This window comes from Battus philenor, unplaced genomic scaffold, assembly GCF_028537555.1.
Source record: "Battus philenor isolate CCGP_79_NKW_IND1 unplaced genomic scaffold, ilBatPhil1.0.hap1 SCAF_19, whole genome shotgun sequence".
Lineage (NCBI taxonomy): Eukaryota > Metazoa > Arthropoda > Insecta > Lepidoptera > Papilionidae > Battus > Battus philenor.
In genome coordinates, this window is record NW_027181681.1 from 13,229,842 (window position 1) to 13,257,619 (window position 27,778).

Sequence of the window (27,778 nt, forward strand, 5' to 3'; positions counted from 1 at the left end):
CAAGCGTTGCCGTTTTTTTATTTATAATTTTTTTACAAAGTTTTAATAAATTTAGATAAAAGAATAAACGAAATCAGAATCGAAAGTCTTTCTCAAGTTATAAAAGGAATCATCAACGAGTTTCTAATGCTTTTTTTCCAAAAAATTAAGACACGTTTTAGACACAAAAAAATCCTGCAAAATGGTTTACTAAGTGATATTTGCTTCACACCAACTTAGGATTAAAAATTTACGTGCCTTCTAGTTTGATCACAATATTATATATAGTATTGTTACTACATATATATGTTATAGTAATGTTCCAAATTTAACTCCAGGTCATAAAATATATTTTTTCCATTCCTTTGAGTGTTAATTCAAAGTTTTTTTTTATCTATAACTAGACTTTGTACTTAAAATTATTTATTATGTGTACAAAATTTTGTTTCCATATTTTATAACAATTGGACTTTTATTTTAAGGAGCAATAGTGATTGAAAATCACGAAAAAGTTTTTTATGTCTCTGTCAAATTTCAAAAGATATTCCCGCATGTGTATAAATGGTCATGTCCCAATTTCTGGAACAGCGATGCAGTTAACTTGGTAAAACTGTGTTTTATTTCAATAAAAGTAAAGTAACTTTAAGATTTTTAGGCAATGAATATTGCAGCTATATTTTGTAACCTATGCAGCATATACGATACATATTGCTGGGCATTACAGCTAAAATACTTTTGTGTTAAACCATTCTTGGGGTCCGAATTACAATCCCACTTCCACCCGCTAATTGCGTATGCCTTGTTAATTGTTGAAGGTGGACGAATTTTTCTCATTTTCAATTGTAATTATTTGCTATGAATTCCTTTTAGGAGCTAAAGATATTATATTATTTTAGCAATTTAAAAATATATTACATGAGAATAGAACTTATAAAAATGAATACGTATTTCTCTTAGCTACGCCATAACTTTAAAATAACTACCGATTTTATTTGCCTTGGTTTAAACGTATATATTATAATTACAACATCCAGAGCAACTTGCATTTGCAATGTTGGTTAAATCGTGTGTTTGGAATTAATTTTGATATCGGTTATCTAGTCGTTACAAATGTACATCACTTGTTCCGCCTTCACAAGCATCATCTATGTACACACCAGAAATACTATTACAAACCATTATAATACTATTTTTATTTATGGTTCTGTAAATAGGTCGTCGAACGTGTATGAAACACTATTCAATGTTGCTAGTAAATTTGGTTCTTGATTCTCTTCTGGATTGTTCCTACGCTTCTTTTGTTACGTTGAAGTTAATAATACTAGCCCTAAAGCTTTTTTTTACAGCTTCGTCGGATATTAGTTCACGGAGCTGAAGTCACTTGGCTTCTTTATTTTGCCGCTATATCTATACATTTTGCGTAGAACCCGCACAAGTTTACATGTAGGTAGTACTGTGTGAGCGAGACAGCGCTAGGGGTGTTTTAGATCAGTGATTCCCAAAGTTGTCTATATCGACCCCTAGGGGTCTATGACAATCTGCAAGGGGTCTACGTCAGCGAGAAAAAATTTGGGGATCTATAAAATGAAAATGGGGGTCCACGATAGTGGATCTCAACACATACACTGATGGTACCTATTTACTTATATCATACTATCTTATAATATCAAAACATTTACATTATTTATAAAAGTACCTATGAAGTATAAAATTAAAAAAAAAAACGGATATCAGCAGTTTTTCACACTAAACTTCACTAGTTAGAAATTTACAGGAAATCAATATCAGGTAAGTAGGGGGTCTACCCAACACGGAAAAACAAAAAACGACACAAAAAAGTTTGGGGAACTCTGTTTTAGATTATATTTACTATTGGTTGATCCGTATAGATCCAAATGAATAGTAAATAAAATATTTGATCACAATTCTATTTATCGCAACTTAATTCCAATAATTCATCAAATTATAGGGCAACGTTTTGAGCGCTCAAATTTCATCTACAAATGAACTGAATTGCGACTTGAAAACTTGTGGGTTTCGAGAATATCGACATAGCTCAATATACTTACCATACAAATTCATGACTAAGAACTGCACGCTTGCTTCGAAATTAATTCAAGTGATCTGTTTCATACATAATTCACAAATGTATTTGTACATAGTATATTCTATAATTATTATTTACACCATATAAATATTACAAGCAGTCACCTAAGTGAATATAAAACAAGAAGTTACGATAGCAGCCATACATCATCCTGGACATAGACCTCCCCTATAGTTTTCCAATTGCCTACATCTTCAAACTGACATGATCATCAGTCCACCTTTTGGGTAAACGACCTCTTGGCTGTATTTGGTGATCCTGTCTCTACTACAAACTGAGACTCGCTTCCATCCTTAATAATATTGCCTGTCTATAAATGTGAAATTGGAAAAAATAAAACAAAGTGTACTGTACAAGTATTAATTTATCGCTTAATCTTCTTCGTCATCATTAGCAGCGCCTCCAGGCTGGCCCTTGCGCAGATTCTTGCGCTTGACGCGACCTGGCCTGCCACCGCCGAACGGTGACTTCAGCGAGAAGTCGATGTGCTTGCCAGAGTCCAGGCGAACCACGAACGACGGGATGTTCACCACCTGCTTGCGCACACTGCGAGACATAATCAAATATAGTTATAAATATCATTGCATTTTCCTAGTTTATATTATTTTGGATATAAATATCCAATCTTTGAAAACATACACAGCCTGATAGAAATAAAATCTAATAAGGTAATTACAAATGGTGTGTATGTAATTGGTACTTCATTAGTTTTGGTAAAATAAGAACTATGTCACATATTACAGAGACAGGAAAGTAATGTCGTTTCTGTCGACATATTTTACAGAACATAGCGGTAACATATCAATCAGTTTGATTGATATGTTACCGCTTCAGCATTTCTTGTAATTTATGAAAAAGACCACAGACAGGCAGTACATTTATTTCTCAACCTTTTTAAGTGCCATGCCTTTAGCTTTTCTAAAATTCTTATGTTCCCCTATGTAACACATTTTTATATTAAAGCACAAGGGTTAAAATCATATTAAGTCCCCTTCCAAATTGCCTCCCTGTGAAACATAGGCCTTAAAGTGGGAAACACTGATGTAGGATGACCAGCTACAAGGTGGACAAACAACCTAAGTCTCTGGAGAAAGTTGGCTGCAGGTCACTTCCTACCAGCCATTGGAAATCCAGATCCAGCAGTGGGGGCTTTAGCTTAAATGATGAATAACAAAACCAAACCTTTCAAAGTATACAAATAATTCTAATCGTACAATCTTGTTAAAACTCAATAATTATCCACAAATACATTACCTGTTATAGCTTGTTACAAGCATAAATTTCAAGACATTACACCCAGCAGAGCTGAGATGCAAGTGGTCTTTATGAACATGGTTAAGTCAAAGCAGGAAGCATGGCCTGCCCACTGCACCAGTCTTCACCTGGAGTTCATTAGGATAGATCAAATTTGTGTTTAAGTTTTTTAAAACTACCCTCTTTCCTTACAGTATTGTGTCAACTCAAATTTTATCTTAAATTCAACACCTGTATGTATCAATTGAAACTATAATCATTTTAAACTAATGTTTTCATTATTATACACTTAAATCTGTTTTTTGTTAAATGAAAATTTTAAACAATTTGAAACTGAAGCAAAGCAAGAGATAACATATTACTTAGACTTCTCTTTGAAGAGTAATCTGTCTGCAAGATAGTGTAAACATCAGACGTTCTGTCCAAGAAAAACAACTCTCTCACATCTCATGATTATTTTTAGTTCTATGTTAGGCTCTGGGGGAACCGCTGCTTAGTAGAGTTCTAGCTTAGAGCTCTAAAATTGAGTCAACAGGAATCACTCTCCATTAGAAATAGTCCTTTAATTCCAAATGCTCCAAAGTTAAACATAGTATTTAATTTAGCTTTTAATAAATAGGTATCCCATTGATGAAACTTGACTTAGGTATGGTTTTGTATATATCACACACCAAAACATACTGCACATCTAAATACATAGTTACTAAAAAAATCAACTATGAGATATTGTGTATTGATGAAAATGATTATTGACCTGTTTACCACAAGAAATTTCACATTAGACAGATAATAGCTATATCTCAACAATTTCTCATCATTTTGCAAGCTTTGTGCAAATTTATGATGTCTTTTATTCACTGCGTAAAATATACTTTAGTGTCCCAAAAACTATTTTGTATACACATCTTCCTATGCAATTACTAAAACAGGTTTAAGTGTATATAAAATGCTACATTGCCAGTAATATACATTGATAAAGATTATTCTAGAATTTCTCATACATTTATATCCCTATAAACTGTTTACAGTAAACAGAACAAAAGTTATATGTATGACATTTTTGTGTCTATGATTTCTCACCGGATATGCCTTTGACGGATCAGGATACGGGCATGATGGATAGACTTTGCAAGCCCAGCCTTGAACACCTGGGTCTGCAAACGGCGCTCCAAGAAGTCCTCAATTTTCAAACCGAGCACATAATCGAGCTTCATCTGCTTCTCATCCAGCACTCCGATCCTCACCAGACGACGCAGCAGCGCATTTCCTGCACAAGTTATACACTCCAATAAAAAAAAATATATAATTAAATGGTTGTTTAGGTTTAGATAGCAATTATCAGATGATTTGATCGGTCAACATGACATGGTCAGACAAGAGGTTGCCATAAATAAGTTCATCATGTTAAAATATTAATTATTACTTATATTCAAGCAAAGAGGGTTACTTTAATGTTAATGAGTTCGTTCAGTCTTGGTTAGACACTTTTAAAATGGCAGTAAAACCAAAAATTTTAGTAGTTTATAAATATATAAATCAGGATGAATGATAACAGGAGCAATAGCTTTAAAGGGGTGAATACATAGCTAATTCGAAGACAAATAATATGAAAGTCCAAAAAATCAATGGTGTTAGAAATAAAAAATGTTGTGACTTTATAGTAATAAAGTATTTTTAAATTTCAAATGACTACGTATTAAAATTTTCGTATGGATAGAAGTCAGTGAAGTCACAATTTTTTTTAACAAGGTTACTTTACATAGGTCTAATTTAAAGCTTCACTGATATAGAGCTCTGAATTCACCTCTAGACTTATACACTTCTAACCAATAAACCAAATGTTTCATTTTTTTTCCGAAAGTAAACATGAACACGTGGTTTAGTAAACTAACCTTCAAAAAGCCTTTTCGGGTCTTTCTCTTCCAGCGTGAGCAGTTCTCTGGCAGCCTTACGGATGCGGGCGAGCGTATATTTCACCCTCCAAACCTCACGCTTGTTGCGGAGACCGTACTCTCCAATGATCTTCAACTCCTGGTCGAGACGCGCCTTCTCGAACGGACGGCGCGGCGTCACATAGGTCTTGGAGAAGACCGACGGTACTCGGTTGTTCACCATGATGGCGAGCTGAAAAATAGCCGAAGTTACAACCCAATGCTCCACCAAAACTCATATGAGCAAAGGCAATAAGCTGGATAGTTATAAGAAATCCATCAAACCTATATATTTTGTAATATAAATAGTAATTCGACAATGACATAGGATTAGAGTTAGGTTTGTCGCCACTAACCGTTGCAAGCGCTCATACGAGAAATCCCCGTATATTTCTCGCGCGGTGCGCTTGGGAATCGTAATCCAGTGGCATTATTTTCGCCTTTATGTCCATACATGACGGCTACAAAGACAGCCATGTTCTACTTGAAGGCGGCGTGAGGTTATAATTAAATCCGATTACATCTATCAAACTTCAGCAAAAATACGAAAGATATTGATACAAAACACACATTATATTTTTAAAAATTTAAATTATTGTTTATTTTCAAAGATTTAAAATAATTAATACAACGTACCGTCCACGCACTTAGCTCGCCAGAAAAAGAGAAGTGTCAAACGTAACCTGGTAAGTTGTTGCTTGCTGTTATATCGATGTTTTTCGGTTTGAAGCTATGGTTTGTATCGATAATATGACAAAATCGATTAAAGAGTCAGTTTATATTAAAAATTAAACAAAAGCGGAATCGTGTAATAATTTCATTTTTCTATGAGGGAAAATGTGCTTTGGATTGCGTTTTCATTATAATATGGATTAATTCATTATAAAGTATACATTACGTTAAAAAGCAAAACAATTTTTCTTGTTCTAATTGGTGTATAAATATATTTGAAATAATTATGCCTAAATATTTACATTTTCTGTCGTTACACAGGTTGTGAGAAATTAAATACATAACTCTGATTACACAACAATCACAGTTTTATTAGGAAACTCGTTTATGAGATATTTTATGAACACATCATGTGTTTACATTTTTTTTTCCAGTCAGACATTTAATGTTTTTACTAAGACATAACAATTAAATATAAAGTACCACATTTTAATAAAAAGATCAGTTGCTGTATTCGTGAGAATATCTATGCGAGAATGTTGTCAGAAATTTATGCGTGCAATTATATAACAAATTGTGTTACTTATTTGGTAGAGAATTTAAAAACAGAACCAACTTATGACTAGCAACATTAGACAGAAATTAAAGAATAGGAAAATTAGTAGTCGTATCACTTTGGTAAAAAAAGTAGTAAAGAAATATTTTTTAATATTTTGTCTCCCTTATGCAATTTCCCATAATCTTTCGTAGGTAACACTCTTACGTTATCTATATTGTTTTATTTAAGTTTCTAAACGTATAATACTAGTAACAATGAGATGTGTCTTAGCAGAATAATGTACTTCATTCCATAAGTGATACCTTTGTTCACATTTATGTGTTACAATTATCGTGTAAAGTATGTTTTATGTATGTCGTGTTCTAATTGTAAGCATCGTAGTTACAAGAATTAATAAGATATGATCGAGTGCAGTAACATTGTTTCGTATATTTTCAGCCAAGTAATATAATTTTCGCGCGTAATTACGCGTCTTTGTCCACTACAACCTACTTCTGACCGGCGTTGCCTGGGATAGATAATAAAACATCTAATTTACTAACATTTTACAAATTAGTAGTTTTTTTCCAAAACTCATATATTTACGGCTCATAATAAGTACATTTTTAGTAAATATTAGTTTTAAATATATTTATTTACAATATGTGGAATTATGAATATGTTATTTTCACATGTTTTTGTCATTATAAGGGTATCTTATCAACATTTACAATTTGGAGATTTGTCTTCTTCATTGCCTTCTTCTATACGGGCATTTTTTAGCTTCTTCGAAACTTCATCTGTATTATCCATTTCAATTACTTGCTCCAGACATAATTCTAGAATTCTCTCTAATGCTCTGGCAGTAACGTCTGAGGGATATCTGGGTATGTCAGGGACGTGGATGAAGAGGGTCCTCGTATTGTCCACGCTCAGTGATGTATAGTAAATGTATTCACATAGATATCTGTGGACACAAATATATTTAAAAAAATACTGTTATGAAAATTTTTACACTGAACTCCATATAGATGTCAATATATTTATTTTATAATGCATGTCTTTTTATTAACATAAACATATTAACATTGCATTAACTTGCAAACTTTGCCAGAAGGTACGTTAAAAGAGTAATTGTCTATGTTTTGTCAAAGACAAATCTGTTATGACATTTGTCAGACAGAATTTAGTTGACAGAAATAACATTACCTATTTTTCCGTTTAATGTTATTTCATATAAATTTCGTACGATTTTTATACCTTTTATACTTTACAGTTCTTAACCAACATGCTGCTACTGATCGAAACCTCAACATTACAAAATTATTCGTGTACTTTTACGATAAAGAGAAAATTCAAACTCAAAGATAGGCGAGTTTTTCCTAAGGATTATTTATAAACAGTGTTGCAACAATTTTTTTAAAGCTACTCCAATATTATCAACTGCATTATGTACTATACATGCAATCTGAATTATCAGCAAATTATTGTATATAGCTACATGAAAAATATGTAATAGTTGGGTGTTCTTAAATCTTAATGACTGACTCATGACAATGTTTGTAGACTATCTACTATATAAGAATTTATCATTTTGATGCTGGTCCATAGACACCCACTGAAAGGCATAGGCCTCCACCATAGTTCGCCATTACAACTACTTTTGTGGTGTTTATTACAACTGATGACATATTCAATTTCTGGAATGTAGGTAACGCAAGACCGGTTAAGTTTTACATTCAATTAACCTATGAAATAAGAACTGGAAATTCACCTTCCAGCATCTTTTGAGGAGACAGCACTTGTCTCTTCTAGGGGATTACCATTAAACTCCTTACAAATCTTTTCAACATTCAGCTTGGTTTGCAAACGGATTGCCCCTTCCGCTGTGCATATATGGTCAGCGGGACACTTGTCGAAGTAATCCATTCTCTGATATCCTTTCCTGTGGGCCTGGGTTTCCAGCGTCATGCAATTTGCTTCACTTGACACACCCACATGTATCATCAGCTGTAAATTAAAGCTTATGTAACGGAAGATATTTCATGGATATACCAAAATCTAGTAGACAATAGTAGACAAATGATATAGATATTGGATTGGCAAGTTCAAGTAGCAGGCCACATATAATGTGGTACAGATGGCATCTTAAGGTTCTATAGTGGACATCACAGATGAGCATGCAAAGCATAGGACATCCAGACACGAGGTGGACAGATGATTGTTGGAAGATGCTGGATGCATGCCACTTAAAACTACCCATCTCTCTATAGCTGAAATGATTATGTCGTTGAGATAAACATTAAAGCAGACATAAATAAATAGTATAATTAAATAAATCTTGTAAAGCCACATATTTAATAAAATATTAAAAGCCTCTGCAATAAGCCTAAGATTAAATCTATTACCTCACAATGCATTGTGATGTTATCATATCAAATAAATAGTTAAGATAAGGTATCAGAACATTTTAATCAAAACTATATATCAAGTGTAAATGTTAATAAGATTGCAATAGGTATATTGACTTTTATACATTGGAATATTAAAACATGAATATCTAATCTATCTCAAAATCTATATTGTCTTTGTAAATGGCATTTGGTTAGGCACATTTTAATTGGTTTTTAAGCTTAATGTGTTCTCTGCTAATGCGGTCAGTGCTGACTGTCAGTGAAGTTTCCCTTTAGACCCATAAAAAACCATTAATCTGTTCAAAATTTACTAAGTTGTTTATATGCTTTTATCTTTAACTGAAATGTCAGTTGTTTATAACAAAAGTTAATTTGAGCCATTATTTACAGATGGTTTTTTCAATAAATTTCTTAGTATGGTTATTGTTGTTTTACTAAGTTCTTAAATTTTTGAAAAACCAACTTGATACGGGAAAGCTAGAGAACCATGTGGGTCAGGTTTGTCTGTACTGCCAAATGGCCTGAAAGAACGAAAGGAAAACTCCCATAAAATGTGGTCATCACTGACCGACATGGCCTGGACAGGAAACAGATTTTTTTTCTCAGCATTCTTTTTTCTGGCATATTTAAATGATTGGTATTAACTTATTAAAAATATGTACAAAAAGAGATGAACTCAATTTCTATGTTTATGTTATTTTTTCAGCCAATAGACCCACTGCAAGGCATCCCACAAAATTATATAGGAGGATATACCTGACAATGGCAGACTGGTTGGCGATCAGTGGAGTATTATAGTATGCAGAGGATATTGCTCTCTTCCTTTGGAAGCTTGTGGGCAATGACAATCTCATATAATTAATGCACAACAATAAGATTGCATACTGGGATTCGAACCAGTCTTCTACTATCTCAAGTCTCAGTCCTCTGCTGCTACTGCTTTTAAGTAATGTACAGAGATGAGAGATGAAAAAATGAACTTTTGGAAAACAATGTCTGAACAATAAGATTCTAATCTTATTGTTCAGACATTGTAGAAGGATAGAAGTTTGTTGCCATATATATACTGTATATATTAGAAAAATGTGACAGATAGTTATATGATAGGATACTTTCATTTGTCCATAGATCTCTTCAGTTTGGATACAATTTTGTTGAGAAATATCCATCAATGCTTTAAGGTATATAGAGCAGTAGTAGCCCAGGAGTGGAGGAATTAGGCTTGAAATCACAGATTGCCAGGTTTGCATGCCTAGATAAAATCTTATAATTCACAGTTTATGCATTAATTATAAAGAATTGCCACTACTCACACAAAAGTTTCCAGAATTTCCATATCATAACATCATACTGTGATCAATTATGGCTGTGACAATTATGGCATATCGGCCATAGATATCTTTGGATGTGGATTAGGCTTTGCAATGGGCATCTAAGGGCTGAGATGACAATATTAAATTATAATATATATCAATTTAAACAACTTAAACCATACTCATTCTAATAAGACCTTTTTATTAGAAGTTTGTAAAATTAATATATATATATTTAGCACTTATATTACAAGAATCTAGGCTAGCCTGACCAATAAACTTTAATTTGCCTTATCCTTCTAGAATAGCATAATGTATAAAATATTTACATGTATATTTTTCCTCCATCATGCTGCCTATATAAAAATCAATGTATTCTTTATATGAATAGGCTGTTAAAACAATTTTGAATCATCAACATAACAATGTTGGCAATGTTGTTCATACAGGAAGCTACTACCAGCATGGAAGACGGTTCTGTTGAGAAGAGCTGGCGAAAAACTAGAATTTTAGTTATACAAGTCATCAACAATAATTAGCTTCCTGAGCATCAATGATATTTAATTCCAAACATTAACAGCAGTATAAAGTTCTTAAATAGAAGAACATACATTTTTCTTCTGTGGTTCTGTGATCTGTGATTGTTTGTGGAATTTTGGTGTATATGTATATGTGTATATGTATACCTTGTGCCATTAATGATTTATTTTTTAAAGTTCTGAAGACGAATTTAGGACTGAATAGCTTATTTTATTCTCTATTGCTGTTTTTTTTTAAATAATTATGGATGTTAACACTTTACGCTATTCTTACAAGCACTAGTATATTTAAAATAAGTTTATTAGATTTATTTAAAAACAATAAAAAGGGTATTGATAGATTGACGTTTTTTACCTTTGGGGTGTGGGTTTCCCATAAAGCCGGTACGAATTCGTCAACATTTTCGTAAGTAACCGGTATTTCAAGTAGCACCAATTCTATGTTATGTTTGTCTTCCAGTTTTTCCTTGTTCATTAGCTTAACCGCTTCCCAACTCGCGTTTACCGGATGATTTAAAAATGGACCAAAACCCGTCACTAAAACTAGAGGCTTGAATAAAAAATCCAAATCGTTGGCCATTATTTCTGTATAGTCACAAGATATCCCGCCGATATCTATATATAATAGCCGTGATAATGTTTGATGCGAATCATAAAGACACTAGTTTTGTCTACAACACAATAACATTAAGACAGTCAGCTGATTATTTTTGTTAAGTTGTCGCACCTGTGAAATTGAAATATGTTTCATTCAATTTATCACATAATAAACATAAATGCAGCCGTTATGCGTTTTGGAAATGTAATAAAAATTAAAAGAAAGTAAACAAATACTGAATAAAATTAATTTAAAAAATCCGCTAGCCATCGGTGGGATGGAAAACGTTCATTCTTACTATATTAACATTATGTTATCTATTATTTCTGATATCACTGACTTTTGGATAGTGTTCCATATATTAATTGACAGTAAATAAGATATACATTCACCCTTTTAAAACTTTTACTCCTTCACCAATACCTTGCTTTGTGTCGTTTCATTTTGCATTTTTTTCGAAGTTGCGTCGCTTCTTAATTAGTACTAATTTTTACATAGCGTCGTTAGATTTTCGAGGTTGCGTTGTTTAGGGTTCAAGTCTTTAATTTTTTTTAATTTTCTTTTTTTTTCCAAAAGACGGCAGCACTTTTGTTTCTAATTGCGCCATGCCATCAAAACTCGGGAATTCCCTTTTTAACAGAAAATCAAGGCAATTTTAATACGGTTTTTTTTACTTTGGAGTTCAGTTTCAATTACGTAGTGTGTAATGTGTTGTGCTTTTTAAAAAATAAATCTACATAAATTTTAACGTGTTGTTTCTGGTTACAAAAAAGGTATATATTTTTCCAATTCATTTATTGGCAGAGTTATATTATTTTTTAAATGTTTACTTTGTTCAATTTTCTTTTCAAAAAGTTGTATTTTCGTAATCCTAGAACTTATCTTCGATCTATACATGGTTTGCTATAGAAAATCTTAATTCACTTGCGGCGTTTCAATTTACGTCGGGTTTTTTTGGAACGTAACCACGACGCAAAGTGAGGTAATAGTGTAATATCAATTACCCCGTGCAAATAAAAAGAGAAATCAAAATTCTTTTAAATTATAATTAACTTTATTTTAAACATTAACAACAAAAATCAAAATTAACAATATACTTTAAAAATAAATCGTAACTGAAAATGGTTTAACAATAAAGTAATATTTGTCAATATTTGCTATTGTGTTGTGGAAAAACGTTTATTTATTTATTAAAACAATTTGTGCGCGGAAAATGAATAATTCGCCTACGCGCGGTTGCGCATCGAACCATGGCTCAAATCCGACTCTCTAGAACTGTCACGGCCGGCGGGCGTACGTGCTGCGCCTCGGCTCCCTGCCGAGAGCAAGCAAGAGCGCGGATAGTGCACGCCGTGCGAGTGAGCGAGACGAGTAGGCGAGACGAGCAAACGGTGGAGCGTGGTGACAACATCCGCGGGAATCCCCACATATAGCTTTTTATGTAGCGATATTATTACACTATGAATATTTTGTACTCACACACATTCGAACACTTAGATTTAATAAAACGGCATAATAATACACATAACAAATATTTACAAAATAATTCAATGTTTGATAGAATTAACAATGTATACTTAAAATATCACATAACCTCTTTAATATAAATCAACAAAATTTAAACTGTATATTTATAATACTAGTTATTTGCGGGAATGAAATATTTAATTAAAACAAATTTAACTAGAATAAAGTTAATAAAAATTAGACAATTGTATCAGATTTAGAAATTATTTGGTCCCCTCTAAATGCTAAACGCATCTCAAATGACAGGCCAAACCGAGGTTTCTTTTGGTAACTTCGATATTACATAGATATCGACCATAGATTTTTAATAAGACCAAATTGAAGTGGCATCCATTCTGAGTTTTATGATTTCACTCCCAAAATTACCGGAAAGAGATTTCTCCATTCCCATTGTGCACTTTTGTACGAATATCTAATATTGTTAGATAACTCGAGACTGAATACTGCCAGCGCCATCTATTGCCACCCTTCGGAGTTATAACATTATCTACCGTTAAATCTTAAAACAGTTTTGTTAATTGTGTCATTGATTATGTATAATATTAATCTTATGTTATGACTTATATGATTTCAATGTATATGTAAATAAAAACAGTACATACATATAATATATGTAATTACTTATGTTTTGTATAAGAGCAAAAGGCACTGCAGAGGTGAAAGACAAAATAAAAAAAAAGTAAATAAATTTATCTAAAGTGTAAATTTTTTTTTTGTAATAATCCTATTTTTAAATTTATTTAATTTTTGAGGCCATTAAAAATGTTTTACTTTTAAAAGATTCTTTTACTGGGTTACATTTGGTTGTGTTATTTATAGTTTCTTATATCAAGGCACGTTAAAAACTATTTTAGAATTAACTTAAGGAATGGGATGGCATTATAGGAGATATAAAACTTTTTTTGATACTTTTTTATTATTAGGATCTATGTTCCAGAGACATTAGACGAAATCCAAATTTTTTTAGGCACACACTTTGCATGTTTCAATGTCTGAGTAAAAAAGTATGCATCTTAACAATGTCTGGTTAAGATTACGTTTCGTGCGACCACTTCCTCGTCCCTACTCCATTTCTTTATTTAATACTAGTTTCTATTAAAATAAGCGTTGGTGACAACTAGTCAGAATAAATTACATGTTGTTTTGTGTAATCTATTCGTTGGTCCCTAAGTCTTAAAGTCACCTAGGAAGCAACGGAGAGGATTATTGTCAGAGCTTGGCTGGGAGATCGAATTGGAAATGAGATGTGAGGAACAACCAAAGTTAGAGACGTAGTTCGATGAATTACATGTCCGAAGTGGTACAAAACCGGTTTTGGCGATTTTTGGGAGAGGCATGCCTTGCAGTGGGCGTCGATCGATTGACGTGATGAAGATATGTTCAGTTAGGGATTGATCACAATGGTTGTCACAGTAAACCTAATTTAATGAATGTATTGAAGACTCCATTCATCCGTCGGATGGATACATCGTTTATCTTAATCTTGAAATCTTTGATGTCTTCTATATCCATACTTGGTGCGTCCTCCGGGTCAACTGTCACCATCGGCACCATCATCATACCAACAAATACACCGTAAGCTTGTAACTGGAAAGAGAAAGCAAATTTTACAGGAGGGTAATGAGTAATTTTTCTGATGTTTTGGGATCCAAAGCAGAAACAGAATGCATTGTCATTCTTAATTATTGATCCTGACCGGTCACTCTGTCATGGTCCGGACCGGTTAAAGCACTGGTAGCCCAGCGGTGGAGGATTTAGACTTACAATTCCCTGTATACAAACTTATATTTCACTTTGTGCATAAATAAATCCTATATTATTACTTATTGCCATTGCTCACAAACATGATTCCAGAGAATTGACAGCACTATCCTCTGCGTACCATAATATCACACCGTGATCGCCAACTTGCCAGCCAAGCATGGCGATTATGGTACATCCCCCATAGATATCTTTGGGGAAGACCTCTGTTTTGCAGTTGGCGTCGAGGACCTGTTTAAAGCGGCCTGTATCCAGCGGTTTCCGATGACCTTAATAACTGGTCACTGGTTGGTGAAACATCTCCCGAGGACGTCCCGTGGAGGGGTGAAACACGTGTAGAGTAGATTAAAGGTGGTAGTTGTGTTTCGCATTGTTTACCGCACGCGCATTTATTAGCGGGCTGGCGGGCGGTGCACTTTGTTGCACGACTACTGCTGCATAGCGGAAGTAGCTATATATTAGTCTCTTTCTTACTTAGGATGGACTTCCGCAAGGTAACGCTTGAATCTATTAGATATTAATGATTATTATCGTTATTATTGATGATGTGAGGATCCAGCAAGCTGATAGATGTTTACCTTTCATTAAACATTAAAAGCATTTCACAAACAGAAGTTTATTTTACTATATACCTCTTTTAAATCTGATTCATAGTCGTCCTTCGGATAGGTTATTTCAGGGTCCACGTTCAATCTTCTCATTGCAGCACACAACTCAGTGTAGTAATGGTTGAGGAGTTTGTGGTAGTACTTGTCGTGGAAGTCCTCGTCCGTGCCGCTGAAGATGAAGTACATCAAGTCCATGATTGGGTTGCTGACTTTCAGCATTTGATAATCCACAACCACTACCTCCAACTCTCCATCCTGCAAGGCAAAATGAGAGTAAAATGTTAAACCAGGTATAAGAGAAATCTGTATTTATTAAAAGAGCTCTTCGTCTTTTTGGACTACGCTTAAGGAATAAGATAAACATTCCGACATAACGGCGCTTGAGAAGACTGAATCTCCACCTGGTCGGTTGCTATAGTCTGACTAATAGTTGAACTACCACTCAGGAAGGCATTATTAGGCAAATTTCTACGCTTCTGTCTATTATGATGGAAGGTTGTATTTGCATTTGATGTAAAAGAAGTTATGAGACACGGTGTTTGGCATTAATCGGTGTAACATAACTCCTGATGAAGGGGTGAAACACGTGTTGAGTGAATTAACGGTGGCGGTTGTGTAATTCGCATTTTTTGCCGCATACGCATTTATCAGCGGGCTGGCGGGCGGTGCACTTTGCTGCACGACTACCACTGCATGTGCGGAAGTGGCTAAATATTGGTCATTTTCTTACTTATGCTAGCAAATTTAGGCTTTGTGAAGCTTGCTGAGGTCCGTGAGCTAAAAAAATCCTCTAGATTTCTTGTATTTCAGTAACAACGATGACGCTCGCACGAAGAGGGACCATACACATGTATGTGTATAGTGTTGTGACGTGACTGCAGTCTAGGTTTGCTAAGCGAGCACTAACCGGAGGTCTGTAGCGATGCGAGCTGACCCTGAGCCTCGCTTGAACTTTTTACTTGTGTGATGCGTGTACATTACGCCCAACGGTGGCCCGATGTGTGGTGAGTTAGGAATTTAAAAAATGAAGTGGGAAATTTATTCAAATTCCGCTTTAAGAGTGGCCAAAAGCGCCGAATGTTAAACACTGTTAAATATCTACGCATTGTATTTGACATTGCATTGATTGCCTTAATTATTTTACATTTTTATTTTATTTTTATAATCTGTATTCCACAGAAATTAGTGTCAGTGACTTTGTTTTTACGATTACAATTCAAATTTCGGAATATTTATTTCTGAAGCCGAAAGTAGCCGATTGTCTCTTTCCAAAGGTCGATGTGCAAAATTTATCGCCGGGTACAGTACATAAACACGCAATATTTATTTCTGCTTTAATCTATTTTATTTTTAACTCTACTCTGTTTGGCAAAGGGTTATTGTTGTGGAGAAGAAGCAGGAAGAAACTTTTTTTCACGAATAAATGTACTTGCTCTCGTTGGTCGCACAGATAAATATAAATAAATAAATAGTAAATGCGGACATTGATTATAAAATTAAAATACATGAAAATAATATTTATCCTATATAAAAGGTCTCTGCGATTTGTCTGAAATGTATTTTGGATGGACTAATAGAAATACATACATTATGAAGACTATATAGATAATCCATCATCCTGTAGTTTTACGTATACCCTAAAATAATTACCTATATAAGTTTTACGCAATTTGTATTACGTATCAATTACTATTATAAATATAGCAACAATTTTCTATTTTCCAACATGGAGCCCACGCCCCATAGGAGGGCAATTTGATTGTTAAAGTGGGCAATTTGAAAGTGGGCTTGAGTTTAAACCTTTCGCTTTAATACAAAAAAATATATGTTAGTATGTAGGCAGAAGAAGAAAAATACTGCTCTAGTGTGTAAACGTCTTTATGATAGCCTTGACGCAGACATTTCTTATCTAATAATAGGTTTCTAAACTATAATTATTGTTTATGCTGAGATCATCCGCGCAATTTTCCACTCGGCATTTATGCGTTATGTAGTTGTATTACAAGCAGAAAAATAAATAATAACCATCCATATTAAACCAGATGTTCTCAACCTTCGGCATGTCAGGCTTAAATATATTGATCGTCAACTTATTTTATATTTAACTAGCTGATCCCGCAAACGTTGTTTTGCAAAAAAAATTAGTTTTTAATTAACAAATGTAAGATAAGGGTTGATCGTAGAGGGGTGAAAATTTAGGCTTGTATGTATTTTTGTATGCTGTATCATAATAAAATAAAAACCAAAAAAATTGTCTAAAAAAGTAAAAATACAATTTAGAGGTGGACCACCCTTATCACTTAGGGGTATAGAAAATAGATAGTAGCCGATTCTCAGACATGCTGAATACGCATGTAAAATTTGGTAAAAATCGGTCAAGCCGTTTCGGAGGAGTTCAAGTTCGAACACCGTGACACGAGAATTTTATATATTAGATTTTTAATATTTTTTATTTTGGAATTATGGGAGAGCGATACGGCTTAAAACCTCCCGTTTCCTGACTTCAATGTTTTTTTTTTAAATAATAATACAGTCACATGCGTATGTCGTCCTAACAAGAGGAAAGTCTGTGTATGACATATGTATGAAAAATGTCAAAATGATTGTATGGGTATGTGTTTTGTAGTGGTCATTATGTCTCCACAGATTCTACACCGCTTCGCAAGGTGTTTTAGTCCTGGAGAAGAAGCATGATGAAACTTCACAACTAAACATCTTTTAATTAAGTATAACATAGATTTATATATATACACTTTATTAGGTATAGCCTGAATGAAATTAAATAAGCTCGCGTGCCATTTTTTGCTATGTTAAATTACACTACATCATTTGACCACGTCAATAAGTCTATTTAAGTCTTTAAAGTATTTTTTTCTAGAGTGGATGCTTTGGATAATAAACGCAGCGTGGATAGACGACCTGAAGGACGGCGATATAATGTTTGTCAAGTTTATGAATTTTTTTTGCATGAGCAGCTTCTGCGAAATATTTATACGCTGTTTTTGTTTTGAATTGGGTAAAAATGGACTTAATGCCTAATATAGGATTTTTCGCTTCAACTATATATGTTTATATAAAACAACCAAAGTATCAGTAAATATATAAAAAATAATAAAATCAGTAAAATTGTTTTCAAGTTATGGCACGATAGTGGTAAAATTGTAAAAAAAATATTTATGTACATATTAATACAGATACTAATTATTTTGTCTATGAACTTAGTTTAAGTGGTTAAGATAATGTTTTTTTATTATTTTCAAGATCTAGGTCTCCTTTACAACCTTTTCTACTTTTTTTATATTGAATCTTTTATATTTAATGGAATCAGGCGTTACTTCGCGGAAGTCCATCCTAAGTAAGGAAAGGACCAATATTTAGCCACTTCCGCACATGCAGTGGTAGTCGTGTAACAAAGTGCACCGCCCGCCAGCCCGCTGATAAATGCGTATGCGCCTTTTTGATTGACTCTGTGTTTGGCACTAATCGGTAACATAACTCCTGAAGATGCCCCGTGGAGGGGTGAAACACGTGTTGAGTGATTTGGTGGTGGCGGTTGTGTGATTCGCATTGTTTGCCGCATGCGCATTTATCAGCTGGCTGGCGGGCGGTGCATTTCATTGCACGACTACCACTGCATTTGCGGAAGTGGCTAAATATAGGTCCTTTTCTTACATTGAATCTTTTGTTTGCAAGTCTGCCGATTTTATTTTCGGTTAGCGGTGGAAAGCTGTGGATTATGCTTCCACTGTTACTCACTTATCTCTATTTATATTCTCACTTTAATTCTCATTGAGGAAGTTATAGATAATAAATATTTAAAGTAGATTACAAATTTTCTGAAATCAAACTTCTACATAGTTTTATCTATGTATAAGAATTACGAATTCCGAATTGAAATTTAATATTACGTTTTTAAATCTAAATGTATTTACGGTCAGGTATATAATTATCTGTTTACTTTTAATTAGATAATAAATACAATATGGGTACTGTTATACCATATCTCGATATACACTTCTGTTTATTGATTATTTCTTCACTACTCTGGGTTGACTGATAGAGAATGCTTATAAGGCATTAAGTGCGCAATAACACATTGTGAATGATAAATAAATAAATGTAGTTATTGTCTATCTTTATCAGTGTTGTATCTCTTACGCCTATATAATTTTTACATCAAAGCGAAAGGGTTAAAATTGTTTTGAGTCTATTTTCGAATTGCCCTCTTAAAATTCAAAATGGCGCCCTTCGGGGCGTGAGACCCACGTTTTTTTTATGGCCCCCGCTATTGGGGGCCTCTCGTACCCCTAACTTTTTGGGATCAGAGACTTTATAATATTTTTTATTCAGTCTTTTCTTTATTTATCACTCTCTTTCACGCGTCACCATATCTTTCATTCTTTACTTTTATCCTTCACAATATCTTTCGTTTTGCTCTTTTATACCTTCTTTCTTTCCTCGACTTTCTTCCATCATCTTCTTACTCTAAGGTGGCTAGGTACATTTTATTTATTTTTATTCTTTAATTTTATGTTACATTTATTTTATTTTCTTAATTCTTTATTACACATTTCTTTTTCTATTTCTTATTATTAGTTAACAATTTATTTTGTGCAGAGTTTATTAAGTACCTTATTCTATACAGTTTTATTTCTTTCAACCGTATCACTCGCCACCCCGTGAAACCCACGTTGGGAAACATTTGTCTATATCGAACTGTGATAGCCAAGCGATAGAGGACTGAGACTTGCCATCGTAAGTCGCGGGTTCGATTCTTGGGATAGTCTTATAATTCACAATTTGTGCGTTAATTATATAAATTTGCCACTGCTCACAACGAAGTTTCCAAGTGACTGCAGCATCCTTCGTGTACTTAATACCATATTGCAATCGTCAACATGCCCACCAATAGTGGTGATTATGGTATATCATTCCATAGATATCTTTAATGAAGACATATGCCTAGCAGGCGTCTATGGGCTGGAACGACGACGGCTACGAATTATTATTTCTAAAAATAGAAATAAATGAAACGAAACAGATGAAACTAATTGGCCGGCGTGGTTTAGACGCCTGTGTTTATCATAAAAAATCTCTTTATATGCAGTGTGATTGGTTGTATATATAAAATATTTAAAAGCGTACCATACACTCTATCTCGGTTTGTGAAATAATAAACATAATCTTTATATAATAAGAAAATATGCTAGAGAAATCGTATTGCAACATTTTAAAATTATATATTATTGTTTACTATCTGTCCGTGTAGACATTGTTAAAGTTATTGACCTCTGAAATCCCAACAATGTTTCAGAATATATATATGTGTGTATGTGCGTGAGCGTGTGTGCGTGCGCGCGCGCGCTTTGCGTGTGCGTGTGTGATTGAAAACAGCTTAAAGCTCTTGTCTAATAACATATATATTTACCCTTTAAAGCTTTCGCATATATAACCTATCAATCTATATATGTCGGAACAAAACAGTATATCTGTCTGCCGTGTACCTATTTGTTAAAGTTATCATAAAATGATATTTGACCTTTTTCGACAAACTCTAACAAAAACAATATTATTTTTTTGTTACAAAACCTCTATTTATCCATCGTCTGTTACTGGCCTCATTGGTAATGGTTGCTCAACGAACCATGGAGATAGCTATATTCGAAATTTAAAATTAAGAATCAGAAAATTCGTTAGCACACCATAGCTCGTTGAACACAGAGGCCTTAAGGTTCTGGATTTGGAGACCAGGTTTGGACAAGGGCAGCGTAGAAGCACAGGTGTACGACCTAGTAGGAGTAACAGGCTATTTTTTTAAAGCCGCTAAAAGACACTGAATGCAGACTGCTCTCAGTCCTGTTGAAAGTCTACAGGGATGGCCTATGTCCAACATTGGACGTCATGTAACTGAAATGATGGTAATGACATACATATAAAAAGAATTTCAAATGAAACGGACAGACAACGTATTTGTCGGATTATCTGAAGGAAGATTTTTTTATTGGGCAGGTAACCCAGCTGTGGACCTCCTACAATTAAAACGATGATGATTATTCTTCATCTACTTTTGAGCCAATATAATACTGTGATCAAAAAGAGGCTTCAATTTTAAGACCCTACTGGCCATCGGCGCGTAATAACCTTCCCACTCCCACTTGCCAATGCGCTGGGATATGTGATTATTAGTTTTACAAAGCAAGTGATATATCTATCAAACCATACTAGAATCGATCTAGATTATATAACGTAACCTCACGAAGCGTAATTTTCTGTCCCAGAATTGGGAATATTAACAGTAATGATACAAACTTTAAGCTAATCACTTTCGAAAAGTCAAAACATTGAGATATCTTCATATAATACTAGCTGATCCCGCAAACGTTGTTTTGACGGTATATATCAATATCATGTTTTTTTTGTTCGATATGAAATCTCAGCCTAAACTAGATCTGAGTTTAACCTTGAATGCTGTTCTTGTATTTGTAAAAAAAATGACAGATGCGGTCTGCGGTTGGTAGATTATTTATTGCCAATATAAAGACCACGTAATTAAAATTATCGCATAAATGTTTAATATGCTTCTATTAAAATATTGAGAAATGTTTTCAAAAATATATTTTTGACGATTTGGTAATTCGGAACGGTGTTTATTCTATTTCAGAAGCAATTGAAACGAAGCAATATGAAACCTTTTCTGTGCTGTATATGTGAAAATCTTTCTCTATTTAATTATACATTTTTTACAATTACTATATAGTACAAATATATAATAATATAATAAATAGATTGCGATGGTATGGCCAAATTCAACGAAAATCAGATGACCACGTGGTAATAACTGCCTTAAGCCTCCCAGAATTCCCAAGAGGGAGAGGCCGTCCAAAAGCTACGTGGTGGTCTAATATCAGAAAGGATCTGGAAACCCTTCAACTTGATGCAGAGACAACCCAGGATAGAGTGGCCTGGCGCAAATTGATAAGGAGACCCGACCCCAAATAAAGGGAAAAGGGAAGGAAGAAGAAGAAGACTATATAGCACAAATATACAGGGTGATCAGTTGTGTGTGTAACCTATCCGAAATCAACGGTTATAGAAATAATAAACGACATAATGATAATATAGTAAAAAATAGCGTTAAAAATCTGTACTAGCACATTTTAAAATTAATTATTGTTTATTATCTGTTTTCATAGACTCTGTACTGAGAGCAGTTATTAAGCTATCTCATTTCAATATGAAAAATAAATTAATGTAACGTATTTTATAGTGATAATGTTATACAGTGTGATTAGAAATAGATGTAAAAGATTTAAAGTATTTTTAACGAGTTATATATTTACTCTTTTAAAGATATCACACCGATATTCAATCATCATGTATATTGTAAATTTTTTTTCCGTTCATAAAGTTGTATATACAAAATATTTTTATCATAGAATTATTTAAACTGTATTGCTATTGTAACTTATCACTTCTATACTACGTTATAGTATAAAAGTATATTTTAAAATTAATATCACTACATTGTTATCAAATATTTATTTCCATTGCCTTAGATAAAAATAATCTATTTCAATGACATGCGTGTGTTCAATTAAAATTATTGTTTAATTACATTGTAAATATTTGATAAAAAAATAATGATTCATTTTCAAATTGAAAATATGTTTATCGAAGTATTCATATGAAATTTTGAATCTTGTGCTGGCCAAAAACTCAACAGTTGCTCTTTTAAAATCAAAGTAGACATTGTTTGATTTATAAATTATAATATCAACTCTGAAAATGAGTCAACAAATCAAGTTCGACGCATTTCGTTCAACTAAAAACTCTTGAATGCTATAATTAGATTAATTCAGTAAGAAAAGAAAGATATGTGGTTATTTTTCAGTTGCCTGTTATAAATAACATTTAAAAGTTATTTTTATTAAAGTGTTATAAATAAAGATAAATAAATTCGATCTATCAATGACAACAATGGCAGCGGATAAAGGCGTTTCTACCTCAACGGAGATTGAATCTATTGTTAGGTAATTTAGACGTTACAAAGCAAGTCACTTTTGAAATCGGGTCGCCGATGAATGCTTACCTCACGAAGCCGATGCATCAAGTTACTTGCTCTGAAGTCACCATGCGCCAGAACTGCTCGTTTATGAGGCTTGAGGTAATAGTCGAATTCTCTTTCTTGATTCTTCTCCAAGAACGCCTGCAATCTTCCTCGGTTTTCTTCATTAACAATCCCCATTGCTGTTTTAACTATGCCCTCCATCATCAGCTTCAATGATTCCTCTTTACCTTTAAGAAAACAGAAATTTTCCGCCAATACGGCAAAGTCATCAGGGTTTGATTTGTCATACGCTATGGACAGAGCGTGGAACTTTGCTAATTCCGTGACCGATTTGGCCGCGTATTTCCAGTCAAATGTCTTGAAGCGATCGTGCGTTTCGTATCCTTGAGCTGACAGATCCTCGAGGACCAGTATCTCCTTCATATATTCATCGTTGCTGCCGTAGAATTTGACTGTTGCGAGTCTGTGCTTCTTTGGAACGTTGAACTTTTGTTCCAACTCTATAAACCTTTGTAGGAGTTCAGTGTAGAAGAACATTTCTGTTTCGAAGATCTTAAACGGCGTTATTTCCCGAACATGTTCACTCACGGAAGCGACTTTAGCGAAGAGGAACAGGTCATCTTTATTTGGTTCTTTCAGAGTAATACGGTACAGTTGGGAGGTATAGTTGGCACCATCTGTGGAAAAGGGTTGTGGGTCAACGTCTCTGGTGCTGTACCCGTGTTCCGCCGCTATCTTCTCCAGCACCTCCCGTAAAACTTGATCGGCGTCCGTCATATTTGAAATCCGGGCGCGTACTGAAGTAAATTCATCAAACTCCGAGAGCCGCGCGATTGTTGACATGTGACGTAACGTTTTGGGTAATCTATAGGAGTGCTGTTCGCAGTCCGGTTTACAACGGCTGAGGTGTTAGCAACAGAAAAAAAATCTGTTCTACTGGTTTATATAGCATATCAAAATATGAACAGTCATTTTGATTATTTGTATTTTAAATACAAGATATAAAAATGTACCTGTATCGCCTACTCCGTCTTAAAAATGTTAATAAATCTTCTCTCTGAATGTACGCATATATATTTCTACAATATATCTTAGGCCTTTCTTTTTTAGTTTTAAATCTAAAATTAAAAGTATATTATTAAATAAATATTATTACAACATTTCAAGAGTTTATAGTTGATCGAAATGTGTGGAATTTAGTTTGTTGATTTATTAGCATGGTTGGTAAAACTATGTACACATTAAACATTGTTAGATATAATTGAGCAACTATTGATGTTTAGGTCGACTCTTAGCAGATCATATGAGCCAGCTTATCAGCTAACTACCTTTCTATAATGTTAAAATTAAAAATAATTTTCGATTTAAAAGTGCCTATTTAAAAAAAGATATTTCAATTTGTTTATAAAATTATTTAAAGAATGTTCTAGTACAATAATAAACAGTCACCTACCCAAGTATTTCAACTTCCTTTGTCTCTTTACTATCGTTGAAAGATGTATTTATATATAAAGAGATGTGTTCATATATGTTTTGCAACAACAATCCTTTCCAACTGCGCCATTTAATTGTGTAATTAAATGCTGCTAATAGTATTGAATAAATAAATAAATATAAATTATAAGTAAAAATTGTAAATAATGAAAACAAATAAATATATGTTGCAAAAAAATAATAAATAAAAAGAAAGATTTTGTGAAGGGTGAAGAAAAGGGAGAAAGACTTTGTGAAGAAAGAAAAGAGAAAGCTGTATTGTAATGTCCTTGCTGCAAAACAAAGTAGATAGAACGAAATAAAAACTGTTGAAGATTAACTACACAATTTAATCCTATTTTCATGTATAATAAATAAAAATTAATTAAATTATATTACAAGTAGTGTTAACCAATCCTATTAGAAATCTCTGCGAGAAGACAGTTTGCGGCATTAGAACAGATCTGGAAATAGAATTAGGAATCAAAATAGACAGCGGCGGCATCGTCTTCCTGATGAGACACGCAGGATATCGCCACGTTATTTTGCAATACGCAAAAATTATTATAAAGATCATTAAAAAAAAAAAATTAAGGTCGGATATAGAATTTAATAGATGTAGAAAAATACCTGTAATATAGAATTAAGATAATAAAATTATTTGAAGATTTACTCCAATACCTCACTTTGCGTCGTGGTTACGTTCCAAAAAAACACGATGCAAATTGAAACGCCGCAAAGTGAATTAAGATTTTCCATAGCAAACCATGTAAAGATCGAAGATAGGTTCCAGGGTCACGTAAACACTACTTTTTAGAAAGAAAATTGAACAAAGTAAACATTTAAAAAACAAAAATAATATAACTCTACCAATAAATAAATTGGAATAATATTTACCTTTTTTGTAACCAGAAACAACACGTAAAAACACATACATACAACACATTACGTAATTAAAACTGAACTCTAAATATAGGAAAACAAAGTGAAAATAAAACTGTATTAAAATTGCGTTGTTTTTTAGTTAGAAAGGGAATCCTCGAGTTTAGATGGCATAGCGCAAACAGAAACAAAAGTGTAGCCATCTTTTAGAAAAAAAAGAAAATTTAAAAAAAATTAAAGACTCGATCCCAAAACAACGCAACTTCGAAAATCTAACGACACACAGTAAAAATTAGTAAGCAGCGACGCAACTTCAAAAAAATGCAAACCGAAACGACACAAAGCGAGTTATTGGTGTATATTAGAATTATTAAAAATATGTAAACAGGGAAATAAAATAAAATGATTACAAAACGTAATATTCTAAGAAATGGTGAACGATTGAAAGTAATGAGTTAGTATGTAAATGAAAGTAATTAAAATGAAAGTATGTGTAAAGAAAGGAAGAAGGAAAATAAATGAAACATGACTGAAAAACTTATTGAAATAAAAGGCCCTGGTCCAAAAATATATAGGCCTATGGCGAGCAGAAAACATTACAACTAGCAGATGGTGCAAAAGTAATGTCATAATTTGAACTGGAAGCCATTTTGTTATAAATGAAAAAAGTTTATTTATAAGTGCAAGGTTGACGATATTAATTAGAAAAAATTACATCTCTCTAGTGGCCACATTTAAAGTTGATGCATCTTCACTCGCAAAACATCTAACTATAAATTGACGATATCTTCTTCAATGTTAGCTTTTAAGACTTGTCAGATGCGTGGTTTATTGTAGTAAACGCGAGATTCGAAAATCGATTGCTCAAACACGGAGCACGACTACGAAATTCACGCTGCTTTAAAACAACACTGAAAACTTGTCATAAGCAGTAATAATAATTCCATATTCTAGAGTCGTGCATCGCCCCATTGCTTATTTACAATTGATTCTCTATATATCTGCATCTTAAATGTCAAAGCGCATTGACATTTGGCGCCATTTGTAAAAATTAAGGCGCGTTCACATTATGACATTACTTTTGTACCACATGTTAATATATCGTTGATATTAATATTATTATTTTGACAGCACCTTTTCATCACTCAAACTGCATCTCGACGTTAGCAAGATGAATAGAGAAAGAGTTGGTCGATGTAGATTCTCTTTTACTGCCGCATACTATGACTTTTTTTCTGGCGTTAGAGAGGAATGTATCTAATTCATTGATAATTAGGAAAATGTTGGCATAACTTTGGCCACGTTATATATACCTATATGTAAGCTATTGTTAGAGAAAATATGCGATTTTTCATGAATATCCTTTTAACTTTTTTAGAGGTAAATGTTCGTAATATCCTTTCTTAGCCGACTTTTACTTGATTAAAGAAATATTTTATAATAAATTTTATGTTACTAAACTTTGTAATTCTGGAGATATCGTGATGAGTCTGTATTGACCTTGACTTATGGAAAAACAAAGCAACCTGTTCAATTTGAATACGACTTGAAACTTGAATATTTTATATGTATTGTATTAATTTTCTATTGCGACGTTAACTCCTCTATTTACTGATTATCTATTCTCTACATCATTCTAAGTTTACGTGAAGAAAATGCTTATAAGGCACTAATTTTACAATTGTACAAAGTGTAAACAATACAAAAGATATAAAAACTTTAATACGCTACGACCTGTATGTTATTGTTCCTCTGAGTTCGTACACTTAAAGAATGTACTCTTAATATGTTATGTACTCATAAAAGATACGTAAATAGATATAAGTCCGATTTATATCAAGTTTAAGCTATGTTTATTTTTCTTCCTTAATAACAACTGTCAACCTTGGTTCTTGCAACAATGACCGTTGGAGACGAAAAGTTTTTAAATGACGACCACAAGACGGTAGACCTGGCGAGGGTAGCTCCCCTAAAAGGTGGACCAATGGCATCGTCATCGTGGCGATCTTTGGAGGAGGACCGTGGCTTACATTGAGCATCCAGCGGCTTAAAAAAAAATGTAAATACGTATAATTAAAGGCCGCAAGAATGTGGTAGGAGTAAGATCGATCATC

At 33.4% G+C, this 27,778-nt stretch overlaps 3 protein-coding genes across 3 annotated transcripts; all 3 read right to left on the reverse strand.

The window, feature by feature from the left end:
* Positions 1–2,432: 2,432 nt before the first annotated feature.
* RpS9 (ribosomal protein S9) lies at positions 2,433–5,986 on the reverse strand. Its single transcript, XM_068764642.1, has 4 exons — positions 5,908–5,986; positions 5,233–5,464; positions 4,421–4,607; positions 2,433–2,632 (listed from the first exon to the last, which is right to left on the reverse strand). Exons 2-4 carry the CDS (start codon positions 5,453–5,455, stop codon positions 2,458–2,460), a joined length of 585 nt encoding a protein of 194 aa, XP_068620743.1. The 5' UTR covers positions 5,456–5,464; positions 5,908–5,986; the 3' UTR covers positions 2,433–2,457.
* A 1,123-nt stretch (positions 5,987–7,109) lies between these two features.
* LOC137921557 (pyroglutamyl-peptidase 1) lies at positions 7,110–11,358 on the reverse strand. The gene is made up of 3 exons (XM_068764353.1): positions 11,103–11,358; positions 8,256–8,491; positions 7,110–7,448 (listed from the first exon to the last, which is right to left on the reverse strand). The coding sequence occupies exons 1-3, from the start codon at positions 11,325–11,327 to the stop codon at positions 7,202–7,204; spliced, it is 708 nt and encodes a 235-aa protein (XP_068620454.1). The 5' UTR covers positions 11,328–11,358; the 3' UTR covers positions 7,110–7,201.
* Positions 11,359–14,225: 2,867 nt separating this feature from the next.
* LOC137921556 (uncharacterized) lies at positions 14,226–24,099 on the reverse strand. Its single transcript, XM_068764352.1, has 3 exons — positions 23,331–24,099; positions 15,266–15,496; positions 14,226–14,459 (listed from the first exon to the last, which is right to left on the reverse strand). The coding sequence occupies exons 1-3, from the start codon at positions 24,084–24,086 to the stop codon at positions 14,280–14,282; spliced, it is 1,167 nt and encodes a 388-aa protein (XP_068620453.1). The 5' UTR covers positions 24,087–24,099; the 3' UTR covers positions 14,226–14,279.
* Between the last annotated feature and the right edge of the window lie 3,679 nt (positions 24,100–27,778).

Excerpts from the sequence above, each read along its gene's own strand:
- LOC137921556 (XM_068764352.1), bottom strand. The coding sequence starts at position 24,086 with ATGACGGACGCCGATCAAGTTTTACGGGAGGTGCTGGAGAAGATAGCG. Across the intron at positions 15,497-23,330 it reads TGATGCATCGGCTTCGTGAG|GATGGAGAGTTGGAGGTAGT; the intron begins GTAAGCATTCAT and ends TTTGCCTTGCAG. Across the intron at positions 14,460-15,265 it reads ATGAATCAGATTTAAAAGAG|TTACAAGCTTACGGTGTATT; the intron begins GTATATAGTAAA and ends TTCTCTTTCCAG.
- RpS9 (XM_068764642.1), bottom strand. The coding sequence starts at position 5,455 with ATGGTGAACAACCGAGTACCGTCGGTCTTCTCCAAGACCTATGTGACG. Across the intron at positions 4,608-5,232 it reads CCCGAAAAGGCTTTTTGAAG|GAAATGCGCTGCTGCGTCGT; the intron begins GTTAGTTTACTA and ends TAACTTGTGCAG. Across the intron at positions 2,633-4,420 it reads ATCCGTCAAAGGCATATCCG|TGTGCGCAAGCAGGTGGTGA; the intron begins GTGAGAAATCAT and ends TATGTCTCGCAG.
- LOC137921557 (XM_068764353.1), bottom strand. The coding sequence starts at position 11,327 with ATGGCCAACGATTTGGATTTTTTATTCAAGCCTCTAGTTTTAGTGACG. Across the intron at positions 8,492-11,102 it reads GGGAAACCCACACCCCAAAG|CTGATGATACATGTGGGTGT; the intron begins GTAAAAAACGTC and ends TTTAATTTACAG. Across the intron at positions 7,449-8,255 it reads TCCTCAAAAGATGCTGGAAG|ATATCTATGTGAATACATTT; the intron begins GTGAATTTCCAG and ends TTGTGTCCACAG.